Source organism: Schistocerca americana, chromosome 7 (assembly GCF_021461395.2).
Source record: "Schistocerca americana isolate TAMUIC-IGC-003095 chromosome 7, iqSchAmer2.1, whole genome shotgun sequence".
Taxonomy (NCBI): domain Eukaryota; kingdom Metazoa; phylum Arthropoda; class Insecta; order Orthoptera; family Acrididae; genus Schistocerca; species Schistocerca americana.
The window spans coordinates 55183545-55196156 of NC_060125.1; the positions used below are offsets into that span (position 1 = coordinate 55183545).

Below are 12612 nucleotides of genomic sequence, written 5' to 3' on the forward strand. Positions count from 1 at the left end.
TATGTGATTCGATTATACACTTCGGCATATTTGGACCTGCTCCCTTAGTGGTCGATGGAAGATAACCTCAATCGTGATATGCTGCTGGCCACTGAAGAGGCTCCTGAGTGATGCTATGGGATTGAGAAACTGAACATTTTTTTTGCAGTCGGAGCCAGATTTATTCCTAATCTCAAAAGAAAAGAAGTTGGCGATTATTTAGCATCAGTTATTCGGCATCTGTGACGCTCGGCCAAAGTACGACCAGAAGATACCGTGGCCATCGATATCCAATATTCGTCGTTAAATGATGGAACGCATAGAACCGCCACCAGCCCCAGGTACGTTTTGTGGCTACTGCTGTTCCCAGTCGTAGAGTGTCACGATCGAGTGTGCAAGAGTGCTTTGCGGTATCAGATTGTGTAGTGGTTGATGCAAAGTAAGGGAGAACGCTACAAAAGGCATCAAAAGGCATGTCTACATCTACATATATACTCCGCAAGCCACCTGACGGTGTGTGGCGGAGGGTACCTTGAGAACCTCGATCGGTTCTCCCTTCTATTCCAGTCTCGTATTGTTCGTGGAAAGAAGGATTGTCGATATGTCTCTGTGTGGGCTCTAATCTCTCTGAATTTATCCTCATGGTCTCTTCGCGAGATATACGTAGGAGAGAGCAATATACTGCTTGACTCCTCGGTGAAGGTATGTTCTCGAAACTTCAACAATGTCCAGTAAGCTTCACCACCCCATACCAATCATGCTTCTTGCTACGTGCAGTCTCCGCCGTAACATTAAACTTTGATTTGTTAAAAAATAGTTCAAATGGCTCTGAGCACTATGGGACTTAACATCTGAGGTCATCAGTCCCCTAGAACTTAGACCTACTTAAACCTAACTAAACTAAGGACATCACGCACATCCATGCCCGAGGCAGGATTCGAACCTGCGACCGTAGCGGTCGCGCGGTTCCAGACTGTAGCGCCTAGAACCGCTCGACCACTCCGACCGGCATTTGATTTGTCTTCGGTACTCATTGTGAAGGTGTTATGTATGAAAAGCTGCAATGAATGCACCACTGACCCCTCTTCACAGCAGTAGACATAAAAGCATCTCATCTGAACCAACACATGTGTGAGGAAGGGGATGGAGGGGGAGGGGGGGCTGAGGGGTGGAAGACGTCCTGCTCGACAGATGTCTTTTGGTTATCTGACGAAGTGACAACGGACGTACATTTATTTATTGATTTTTTTTATGTGCAGCCGGAACCAGTTTTTATCACAATGATGCGCTTGCCTATACGGTCACTACCTTCAACTGGACGCACAATCCCACACGGCGTTTCCTCGTGACAAACAGTAGAGAAGGTGTTGCTTTGCCAGTGGAATAGGCAATTATGTCGTCATCACCCTCCCTCCCCCCGCCGCTCCCCCCCCTCCTCTCTCCCCCCCCCCCACCCCCTTCCACCACCCTGTCCGATTACACTCGACACCACAAGACTTGTCTTGTGGTAGCATGTTTTCAGCAGTAAACGACGTCGCTCCCATAGTAGATGCGGAATGTTCTGTGTAGGGAGAGTGCTGCTCCATTCTCTTCACAGTACCTTAAGTGTCACACTCAAGGGTGCCATCAGTTAAGATATAAAGTCGGTGCAACTACTCTTCTCAAGGTAATTGACTATATATTACATTGCCTTACGCTCTATCAATCTGACGCAGCTTACTTTCTTAATTTCGAACATGTCTTTATTCTTTAGAACCCTGTTTTCACCTTTTACTTTTAAAGTTTTATTTGTTCCGCGCATCGGGAGAGTTTCAACGAAAGTAACTGTGTAGTTATTGTCGTCGATTTATCGAAACTAGTAAGCTTTAAATAGTGACAGGCACTGGAGGAAATGGAACAGCGGCATTTTTATACATCAGATTATTTGATTAAGCGTGTAACAGTGTTGTCACTCAAAAGGTATATGTCTTTGATTCTTCATAATTTAATATGGAATGCAAACAAAATATTTTTTCCGTCGAGGACAGTAACTCTGCTACTGTTAGGCTTACTTATAAATAAACTAAAATATAAATAAATAATAACAAGGAAATAAATACTTTGCTACTGACAGGCATTTTTATAAATAAAATATAAACATAAATATATGAAATATACATTCATAATTTAATAGTGACTGTGATCATAAGTTGTGAAAAGCAAATCAAAGATACAAGCACAGAAGGGAGAAAGGAGGATAGGGGTTCAGCGTCCCGTCGGTGACGGGATCATTAGAGACGCAACACAAGCTGGGACTACAGAAGGAGATCGGCCATGATGTACTAACATCGCGTTGACCTTAATCGGTTTAGAGAAACCATTTCAAGTTTTGATGCGGATGGTCAGATGGGAATCTGAACCACCGTCGTCCCGAGAACGAATCCGGGGTGTTACTTTTACTTCACTTCGCTCGCCACGGGCGTATTGAGATGTCGTTCGTAATGAAGAATTACTCGAAAGTGTAGGAGAGAAACACTTAACCATAAGAGGAAATATTTTCTAGATCGTCCACCACGACCCGGTAATTTAGTATGAAATGAATTAAATAGACTGTAACGGGAGGAATATATCGATGGGGAACAAATCAAAGAAGATACAAAGAAATGTCAGTGCAACTCGTTCAGAAATGCTGAACCTATAGTGCAATGTGTACGTAATGGCACTGTTCATATTTCCAATGTTACTCGCAAAGAGCACCATTCTGCACATTATTTTATATACAGGGTCGTAAACTGGCCTGGAAAATGTTTCACACACCTTTCGATAGTCATTCCAAAATTCGAGTATATCATATGCAGTTGGGGCAGAAAATGTAAGTTGCTTTGCCTACCTTAAGATGCGTGAAATATTTACTGAATCAGTTTCATTTTGCCCATACGGTATAAAGTTTGTTGCAGTCAATGCTGACATGAAACGTTTAATGCGTATTCCAGCTGATTAGTCATTAAATATTGATAGTATGATGAATGTGTCACAACGTGCTAGGAGTCGGTATTTCCATGACGGTACTATTAGAGCATTGAGTCCACTAGTAGCGGCCACATGTGAAAGTTAACGTCCAGCACGCTTCGAAACAACCAATGAATATCTACGGCTAATCGGTCGAAACAGGTGTAGCTATTAAAAAATTTACGTCAGCATTATTGAGAGTAGTCAACTTAACAGTTTCGCTAGGAGAGCACACGTCCAGCCCTAACGTTCATGGTCGCTGACGTTCCTACCTACGACATCTGAACGCCCTACTAGATGTTCTCCTCTGGGACCTGTAGGAATTGCGCCATTGGAAGGACTCTACAAACATTGCAAAATCCTCCAACCTACAGTACCTGTTAAAAAGTGTTCCGACACTCCTACGTAATGCGGAACTGACCAGCAGATGTCACGAGAGCCTATCTCGCCAGCATAAAAGGCGGTAGGGATTATTGTAATGTCAGTACAGGAGTAACATCAGAGGGCTCCATAACTTGGGAAGTGGACTACTCTCCGTAACTTCGGAAGTGGACTACTAATTGTGGAACGTGGACTAGTCACTGTACGTTATCTGACTACAAGATCGATCAGGGACATTTTAGTCGTTCTAAAGCTGCCCAAGTCGAATGTTAGTTATGCGACCAACCATAGCTACACTAAGACCAGCCAGACCTCATTAACTGACGGAAATGGGCTGTGGAGCTCTGCGGAGGATGGTTATAAAGAACCACATGAAATCAGCGGAAGGAATCATTCGCGAGTTCCATAGTGCCACCAGCAGTCCAGATGGAACAATGACTGTGCGTAGGGAGTTAGAAACAACGTGCTAGGATGGTTGCGGTGCTCCTCATTAGCCAGGCATTTCTGTAGTCAGTGCTAAGGGACGATTGACGGAGTGCGAAGAGCGACGGCACTGGGCGGTGGACGACTGGAAACGAGTGATTTAGAGTGACGAATGACGTCATACCCTGTTGAAATCCGACGTAAGGTTGTAGCTTTGGCGAATACCTGGAAGACGTTAGCTGCCATCCTGTGCAATGCCGGCAGTGAAATACGCAGGAGGTGGTGTTACGGTATGTGGATGTTTTTCGTGGTTAGTGTGTAGTCCCCATATTGTGCTTAAGGATAGGGTATATTTAACACCAGTTGTGTACTGCGTAAAACTGAGGAACAGTTCAGACACGATGACTGTTTGTACCAGCATGGGAATGCACCCTGTCATAAATAACAATAACGTTCCTGAAAAGGATTGACCGAGAGTCCCTATCTGAAAGCAATCGTAAATCTTTGAGATGGGCTAGAACCTCGAATCCCCTCCAGAACGTAGCGTCTTACATTATTATATTCTCCGGTTTCGCCTCTTGAGAAAGAATCTGGTGCTAATCCTCCACAGACTAAAGGTGTCCCCTGGAGAGGTTAAGCCGTCAAGAAGGCGAAGGGTGGGCACAGCTTATATTAACTTCCAGCAGTGGATATCAATTTACTTCTCAACGGGCAGTGTATAGTCCAGCCCTACAATTCATATTTCGGCGATGGGTTCGGTTTTCAAGACAATAATGCACGAGGACAACGCGCCTACCTCGATAAAAGTTGTTTTTAGGAGGCAGGAATGAACAGAATGAAATACCCTGTTGACCCTACAGTCATGAAGTCTGCCGAGCATATTCGGGATGAGTTAAAACTTGTAGTATGTCATCGTAGAAACTCTCGTCATATTCTGGATGCTGGATGACATCAGGAGAGCACGACAAGATTGCTAAGAAAGCCGCGTGATTTCAACGCTGGATATCGCGGTTTTGACCTACATTGCAGAGGTGTCAAAAGAAGCCGGCAGAAAAAGGATGTTAGAGAGTGGCAATCTGGCAACACTGTAACCACATGTACGGTAGCTACCTCTGTCAGCACCCAGTCTTTGTGCTGTACAGTTGGTGCAGTGAATAGCGTTTTGGGTTATCATGCAGCAGGTGGATGGTTCGATCCTGGATTGAGGCCTATGTTTTTTATTTGGTAAATATAGTGCAGGTGGTACGGTATCTGGCATCTTAATCGTCAACAGTGATTGCAGCGGGTCCTCTAGAAAACACGTGCACTTACATACTACAATCGTAAAAACTGGAAGAGTGGTCAGCTTCGAAAAAACCCCTTTTCATGTCATGGAATTTCACAATTACCTCATCCAGTTGATGCGAAACCTGTTTTCTTTGTATCCTCCTCCAATGGTTCCCAGAGATTAGTAGCAACTATTATTCTTGCCTCGTTCAGGTCCGTACATTTCGTTATGGCCTTACGTTACCAATAGGACTACCAATGTACTTTGCGAATAATATCCAAACCCGGTTACTATTTGTATGTGTTATCACCATGGTCCCATGCCTTTGAACACTGAGCCTGGTAACCGCATACTGTTTAGTACGTATTTCAATGCCTTATTATTATTATTATTATTATTCTATCGGTGGGATTGTGGAAACATCACGTCTGTTACCGTTAGGGACACACAGTGTAATTGGAAAGAGAACATTTCACAATTAGCAGCGTCGGTATGAATCGTGCACAACAATATCTGTCAGAGAGGTAATGCGCATTACATTGAACAGGCGCATGTTTAGCATCTCGAAATTGATATTGTTTTTGTAGTTATTCTGTCCTATGACACGTCATTTGCTTCAACTTCAGTTTCTATTTCTTATTTGTCTTAACCACGTACTTGTTACGTTCAGAATTAGAAAATGTTGTAAATTTAGGACACATGTGACGTAAGAAACGGCGTGTATTACAGTATGAAATGTCAGAATGAAATTAGCAAATAAAAATTGCGTCCCAACCCAGGATCGTACCCACGACCTCCTGCATGCGAACCCAAAATTGTATGCTCTGCACCAACTGTGCCGCACAACTTACACGTCCTGACAAAGCTAGTTACCACACATGTGGTTACAGTGTTGCCAGATTGCCACTCTTTAACGTCCTTTTTCTGCCGGATGCACTCTCCGGATGAAGTTTTGCGTCAGACATTTTTTTATCGCTGGCATGTGAGAAGTGCACGAATTTCGCTTCACTCTATATATAGGTAGATCTCTTGTGGATGATGGACATCAGTTCAGAACGGAAAGGAAGCCTAAACGACCTGTGTATGTCACGAATAACTTCGCCTAGTTCGATAAATAGTGCGCTGGTGTTTCACTGTGAAACAGTTTCCGTTGCCGTCAGTGTATTTTCCGATAAAGATATCTTTTTCTTTAACTTTTAGTTTTAAATAGTTTCTTTCATTCCCTGCTGCCTTAAATCTGAGCACGACAAATTTTCGCAAGTGAGCACGTGGTGGGAAACTGATTTCGAGCAATTAATTAGGATTTTTCGGCGCTGCCGATCAAGCGGAACTTTTGCGAGTGTGGTGTGGAGAAGGTGCCGACGGCGCGCCGGGCTGCGATACTCACAGGCGCGTGGGCGGGCGGGGGCGGGTAGGTGCGGCGCGGGTCCAGGTGGAGCAGGTCGGCGCTGTGCGGCCGCGGGGGCGGCGGCTGCTGGCGGCTGGGCGGCGCCGTGCGGTACATGGCCGGCGGCGGCAGCACGTCGCGCGGCAGCCCGCCCGCGGGGGCGGCGGCGGCGGGGGTGGCGGGGGGCGCCGGGGGAGGCGCTTCCGCCTGTCACCGGAACAACAACACCCACAGTTCTGTATCCCTGACACTGGGTTCGTTTATGAAAAGATCTTCTGTAGTACCTGTCTCGATATCGTTTACATTTACGTTTCACACGACACGTTTCGGAAAATTATTCCTATCTTCAAGTCAGTGTTTTGTGTGCTATGCCATTTTTGCTGAAGTTTTCGATTGTGGGATAACGCATTGTTTTATTGTCCTTACTCTAATATATAAAAACAAACGTAATTTCTAATTGATCATCGATCTTAATGTAGGGAATTTCCACTTACGCTTTTGGCTTCACACATGCTAAATACCACACAAAATTTTTGTGCACAGCACGGAATGAAAACAGGAAACATACAAGCAAAAGCTACTAAGATATATTACATATTCTCGACATGTCCCCTGACTATTCTTTCGTGCTATTCTTTTTCGTACTATTCTTCCGTACAGAAGATATATTTCTTAATGTTCTGTATCATTATTTGCTTACAAACAGTGTGAACAGTAATAAAATTGACAAACTGCAGGACGGATTGCTGACTAGAAATGGAGGAAGAAAGATTTATGAACATGGAACCGGAAATGTATCGTTGGCACGGTAGATGGCACTGACGAACGAAAGTTCCTGTGACAACGTGCAGTGAGTTCCTTGTATGTTGCAGGCCGTGTGATTGACGCAGCGCACTGTAAGCAGCTGAATAGTCTGGTATTCATGTCGGGAATAAGCCGAGATGGTGTTTGTGCATGGCCAACCAGGTGGAAACGGTCGAGAGGCAGCACGGGTGAGCCAAAACAAGTACCCTCACAGACACCACCCACATCACACAAGATTTCAACTCCTTTTTGTGCAGTTGTGTGACCACGGGGAACGTCCTGAGTAGCGGCGGAGTGTGCATACACCAGATTTGGAGGACCGGATTCTACAGGATTTTGAGCCGAACCCTAGTAGAAGCTCCAGGCAAGTGGCCCGCCAATATGGTGTAAACCCAAATACGATTATGTGTATCGTGCAGAGCAACCGATATTAGCCCTACCACCTGAAACGAGTGCAAGGATTATTAGAAGCGGATTTCCCATTATGGGAATGATTTTGTTGAAGGTTTTTCGACCAAACCATCAATATTTTGAAATTTATGCTTTGAGCCCACTTACTGACGAACCTTTTTGTTGCTTACAGTACGCTCCGGGGGCAACACACAGCACATGGTCAGAGGAACTTTCATTCGTCAGCGCCATCTGCCGTGGCAACGATGCATTTCCGAACACATGTTCATAGGATTTTTTCCTCTATTTCTAGTCACGAATCCGTCCTGAAGTTTGTCTCCTTTATTAATGTTCACCCTGTGTATTTACAAAGCTATTTATTTCCATGTATCACTATTTCTATTTATCTATACTGGTCGAACCATCAGATGAAATTCAGTGATTCACTTTCCAGTTTCTCTTTTAATACTTTGTCTCGTGAATATACCTCCAGTTCTTCCGACATATCAGTTTTATGACCTTCATTTAGTAAGCGGAATACTTTTGACATTCTGTTCTGTATCATTATTTGCTTACAAACAGTGTGAACAGTAATAAAATTGACAAACTGCAGGACGGATTGCTGACTAGAAATGGAGGAAGAAAGATTTATGAACATGGAACCGGAAATGTATCGTTGGCACGGTAGATGGCACTGACGAACGAAAGTTCCTGTGACAACGTGCAGTGAGTTCCTTGTATGTTGCAGGCCGTGTGATTGACGCAGCGCACTGTACTTTAAATGGGTGTCCTCTTTGTGTGCGTGTGTGTATCAGAGAGAGAGAGAGAGAGGGGGGGGGGTGGAGAGAGGGGAGGTGCGGCGTGTTTACCTTGAGGTAGGCAGGGTGCGCGGCGGGCCGGTATCGCGGGTCGTACACGTCCTCGTAGTCGCGGTGCGCCGCTGTCGCGGGGGCCCGCGCGGGCTGCGGCGGCGGCGGCTGCGAGCGGCTGTAGGCATCGGGCGTGCGCCGCTGCTGCTGCTGCTCCGTCACCACGTGGCTGGCGCGCGCGCCGATGGGCGGCGGCGGCGGCCGGTACGGCTCCTGCGGCCGCGCCACGCGCGACTCGTACGCTGCCTGCCGACACCCGCCACGCGGCAGCCGGTCACTCACAGAGGCGAGGCGTCTCTGCCCACTCTGCACCAGGCGCGTGCCTCACTCACACACTTACTTAAGCTCAGCCCGCCCGGCTAGACACGCTGTCTAACACGCTACTTCCCGAGCGGGAAGGCGTGCCGATCCCCACCACGAATCCGCCCGGGTCCAGTGTGTGTCGGCCAGCCTGTGGATGGTCTTTAAGGCGGTTTTCTATCTACCTCGGCAAATGCGAGCTGGTTCCCCTTATTTAGCCTCAGTTACACTATGTCGGCGATTGCTGCCCCCATTTTATAATTTTGTCAGATTTCGAGGAACTACAGCTACCTCTGCTTCGTGTGCAGTACCCTATAGAATGAGGAAATTATTTGAATTTCGATTTCAGATACGATTAGCAGACCACAGACTTCCGTTACGGACACACCTCATTTTGGACAGAGCAATTTTAACTCCTCGGATGGAGGCCTTGATGAAGACTGGAGTTCTTTAAAAATCAGAAAATGTTATGCAACAATCCATAAATAATGCGCGAAAAGATTTACGTTGATTGCTTCATTACTTTTTACACAAAAATGAGAAAATCACTTGTATTATAGGCTGACTGAGGAGAAAGGACCCTTAACATACGCCCCATCATCCTGTCACTTCCTTTGGTTTATGTTTTCCGTATGTTTCTTTCCTCGCCGATTATGCGGAGGAACTTCTCATTTCATTAATTTTCAGCTTCCGTGTGAAACACCACATCTAAAAGGCTTCAGTTCTCTTCCTTTTCGGTTTTTCCACAGTGTCCCGTGCTGTGCTGTGTTCCAAACGCCCAGTCTCATATATTGATTTCTTACATTGACGCTTATGTTTGACACCAGTAAGCTGCTCTTGGTGAGGAGTGCTCAGTCTGCCTGAAACGTTCTGCTTCTGATGTCTCCCTCGCATCGTCCTTCGTGCATTATCTTCCTTCCAAATTAGCGGATTTCCTTCACTGCGTCTGCTACATTGTCCACATTGTTGATGATAAATTTATCGCTAGGATCATTTGTGCTAGTCCTCGTTACTTTCGTCTTTCTTTGGCGTACTGTCAGTCCATGCTCTGTGCTCAGAAAATAAAAAAAAAAGGACTCTGAGCACTATGGGACTTAACTTCTTTGGTCATCAGTCCCCTTGAACTTAGAACTACTTAAACCTAATTAACCTAAGGACATCACACACATCCATGCCCGAAGCAGGATTCGAACCTGCGACCGTAGCGGTCGCGCAGTTCCAGACTGTAGCGCCTAGAACCGCTCGGCCACTCCAGCCGGCGCTCAGAAAATAGTTCATCCCGTTTCCTGCGGGTACACATCATGTGTTTTAGCGCAGAGCTTTCCATTGGCATTTGAGCACGCATCCGGTAGATCACTGCCGACACACCATAAAGTACTGATAGTTTGCTCGCGTGCTATGCATTGACAAATGGTGTGTGACAAACAGTTGCGGCACTGATTCGTTTTTATCTCAAGTTTTAATTCATTGCGCGAGGTAAGTGCCAGGAAGGGTGATATATTTCTTGAGTAATCTTACAACCCATTACTGATGCACAACTCATTTCTCGTACTTCATTCCGATGATCGTTTCTCTCGTGTTCTCGCGCTGAAGCTTGTAATGACTCGCGTAGCTCTTGATTTTTATTAATGTCTTCCTTTCATCAAACTGGCTATGGCTACCAGACTGACGAAAATATTCAAGAAACAGTCGTAAGTGAACACAGTAACTATAATCAAGACGAACTTCTTGTCAACACAGTACGAGGTGCCACGCCAAGAGGGATAGGCAAAGAATGTAATCATTTGGTGAATACTTGAACAGTGCCTCAAGATAATAGCTGCGTTGTTCACAGAAGACCGTATTTGCCTAGCTTTTTCCCGAGTACGCTCCCAGTTTAAACTTTAAGTGTGACATACCATGAGAGAATTGCATCGTTCTAATACTAAGAACTACACATTGTATTCGTTCGAAAAGGTTTTAATGGCGTTTATAGTTCAGCACAAACCTATTTCAGTTTTCCACTTTATCAGCGTTTACTTTTTAGTATTTTTCGTAACGCTGCATTATCTTCTTCAAACTCCGCTGAATTATGTCTTCAAACTCTCTGCATAGAATTTTTCAGTTGTGTACATAGTTCCGCGTAATCAGAGCGTATACAACTTTCCCACTAGAGCGCGCCCCGCTAAACACAACAGCGCAGGCGCAGCGCTCGTGCGTCTCCGCACTACGAGATGGCGCTGCCGATCCGCGTATTAATATTTAATGCAGCCAATGAGATTGCTGCTAACGTAGAACCTTTTCTCCTCGCGGATCACACTCGCGCAGTGATACATGAACGCGCGTGGTATTATAACGAGTGTACAGACCTCCGATTAGTCAGTCTGCATTTGTCTGCACCAGTCTGCACCAGTCTGCATTAGCCTGTACCAGTCTGTAAGAGTTCTACATTTGTCTGTACCAGTCTATAGTCAAGTTTCAGTCTGCGCCTAATAAGATTACCATATTCCTGTACATAGCCATGAAGATAAATGTATAGACACTTTCGTCAAGTATCAGAGATATACACTCCTGGAAATGGAAAAAAGAACACATTGACACCGGTGTGTCAGACCCACCATACTTGCTCCGGACACTGCGAGAGGGCTGTACAAGCAATGATCACACGCACGGCACAGCGGACACACCAGGAACCGCGGTGTTGGCCGTCGAATGGCGCTAGCTGCGCAGCATTTGTGCACCGCCGCCGTCAGTGTCAGCCAGTTTGCCGTGGCATACGGAGCTCCATCGCAGTCTTTAACACTGGTAGCATGCCGCGACAGCGTGGACGTGAACCGTATGTGCAGTTGACGGACTTTGAGCGAGGGCGTATAGTGGGCATGCGGGAGGCCGGGTGGACGTACCGCCGAATTGCTCAACACGTGGGGCGTGAGGTCTCCACAGTACATCGATGTTGTCGCCAGTGGTCGGCGGAAGGTGCACGTGCCCGTCGACCTGGGACCGGACCGCAGCGACGCACGGATGCACGCCAAGACCGTAGGATCCTACGCAGTGCCGTAGGGGACCGCACCGCCACTTCCCAGCAAATTAGGGACACTGTTGCTCCTGGGGTATCGGCGAGGACCATTCGCAACCGTCTCCATGAAGCTGGGCTACGGTCCCGCACACCGTTAGGCCGTCTTCCGCTCACGCCCCAACATCGTGCAGCCCGCCTCGAGTGGTGTCGCGACAGGCGTGAATGGAGGGACGAATGGAGACGTGTCGTCTTCAGCGATGAGAGTCGCTTCTGCCTTGGTGCCAATGATGGTCGTATGCGTGTTTGGCGCCGTGCAGGTGAGCGCCACAATCAGGACTGCATACGACCGAGGCACACAGGGCCAACACCCGGCATCATGGTGTGGGGAGCGATCTCCTACACTGGCCGTACACCACTGGTGATCGTCGAGGGGACACTGAATGGTGCACGGTACATCCAAACCGTCATCGAACCCATCGTTCTACCATTCCTAGACCGGCAAGGGAACTTGCTGTTCCAACAGGACAATGCACGTCCGCATGTATCCCGTGCCACCCAACGTGCTCTAGAAGGTGTAAGTCAACTACCCTGGCCAGCAAGATGTCCGGATCTGTCCCCTATTGAGCATGTTTGGGACTGGATGAAGCGTCGTCTCACGCGGTCTGCACGTCCAGCACGAACGCTGGTCCAACTGAGGCGCCAGGTGGAAATGGCATGGCAAGCCGTTCCACAGGACTACATCCAGCATCTCTACGATCGTCTCCATGGGAGAATAGCAGCCTGCATTGCTGCGAAAGGTGGATATACACTGTACTAGTGCCGACATTGT

The 12612-nt window shown here is 46.8% G+C and overlaps 1 protein-coding gene across 1 annotated transcript in view; it reads right to left on the reverse strand.

Annotated features, from left to right (window-relative positions):
- Nucleotides 1–12612, reverse strand: part of LOC124622695 — a gene marked incomplete at its 5' end in the record, with an annotated part of 712404 nt that overhangs the window by 534765 nt on the left and 165027 nt on the right. The window contains one exon of the mRNA XM_047148485.1: nucleotides 8489–8794. Within this exon, the coding sequence (XP_047004441.1) occupies nucleotides 8489–8794 (306 nt within the window). The remainder of the gene's footprint in view (nucleotides 1–8488; nucleotides 8795–12612) is intronic.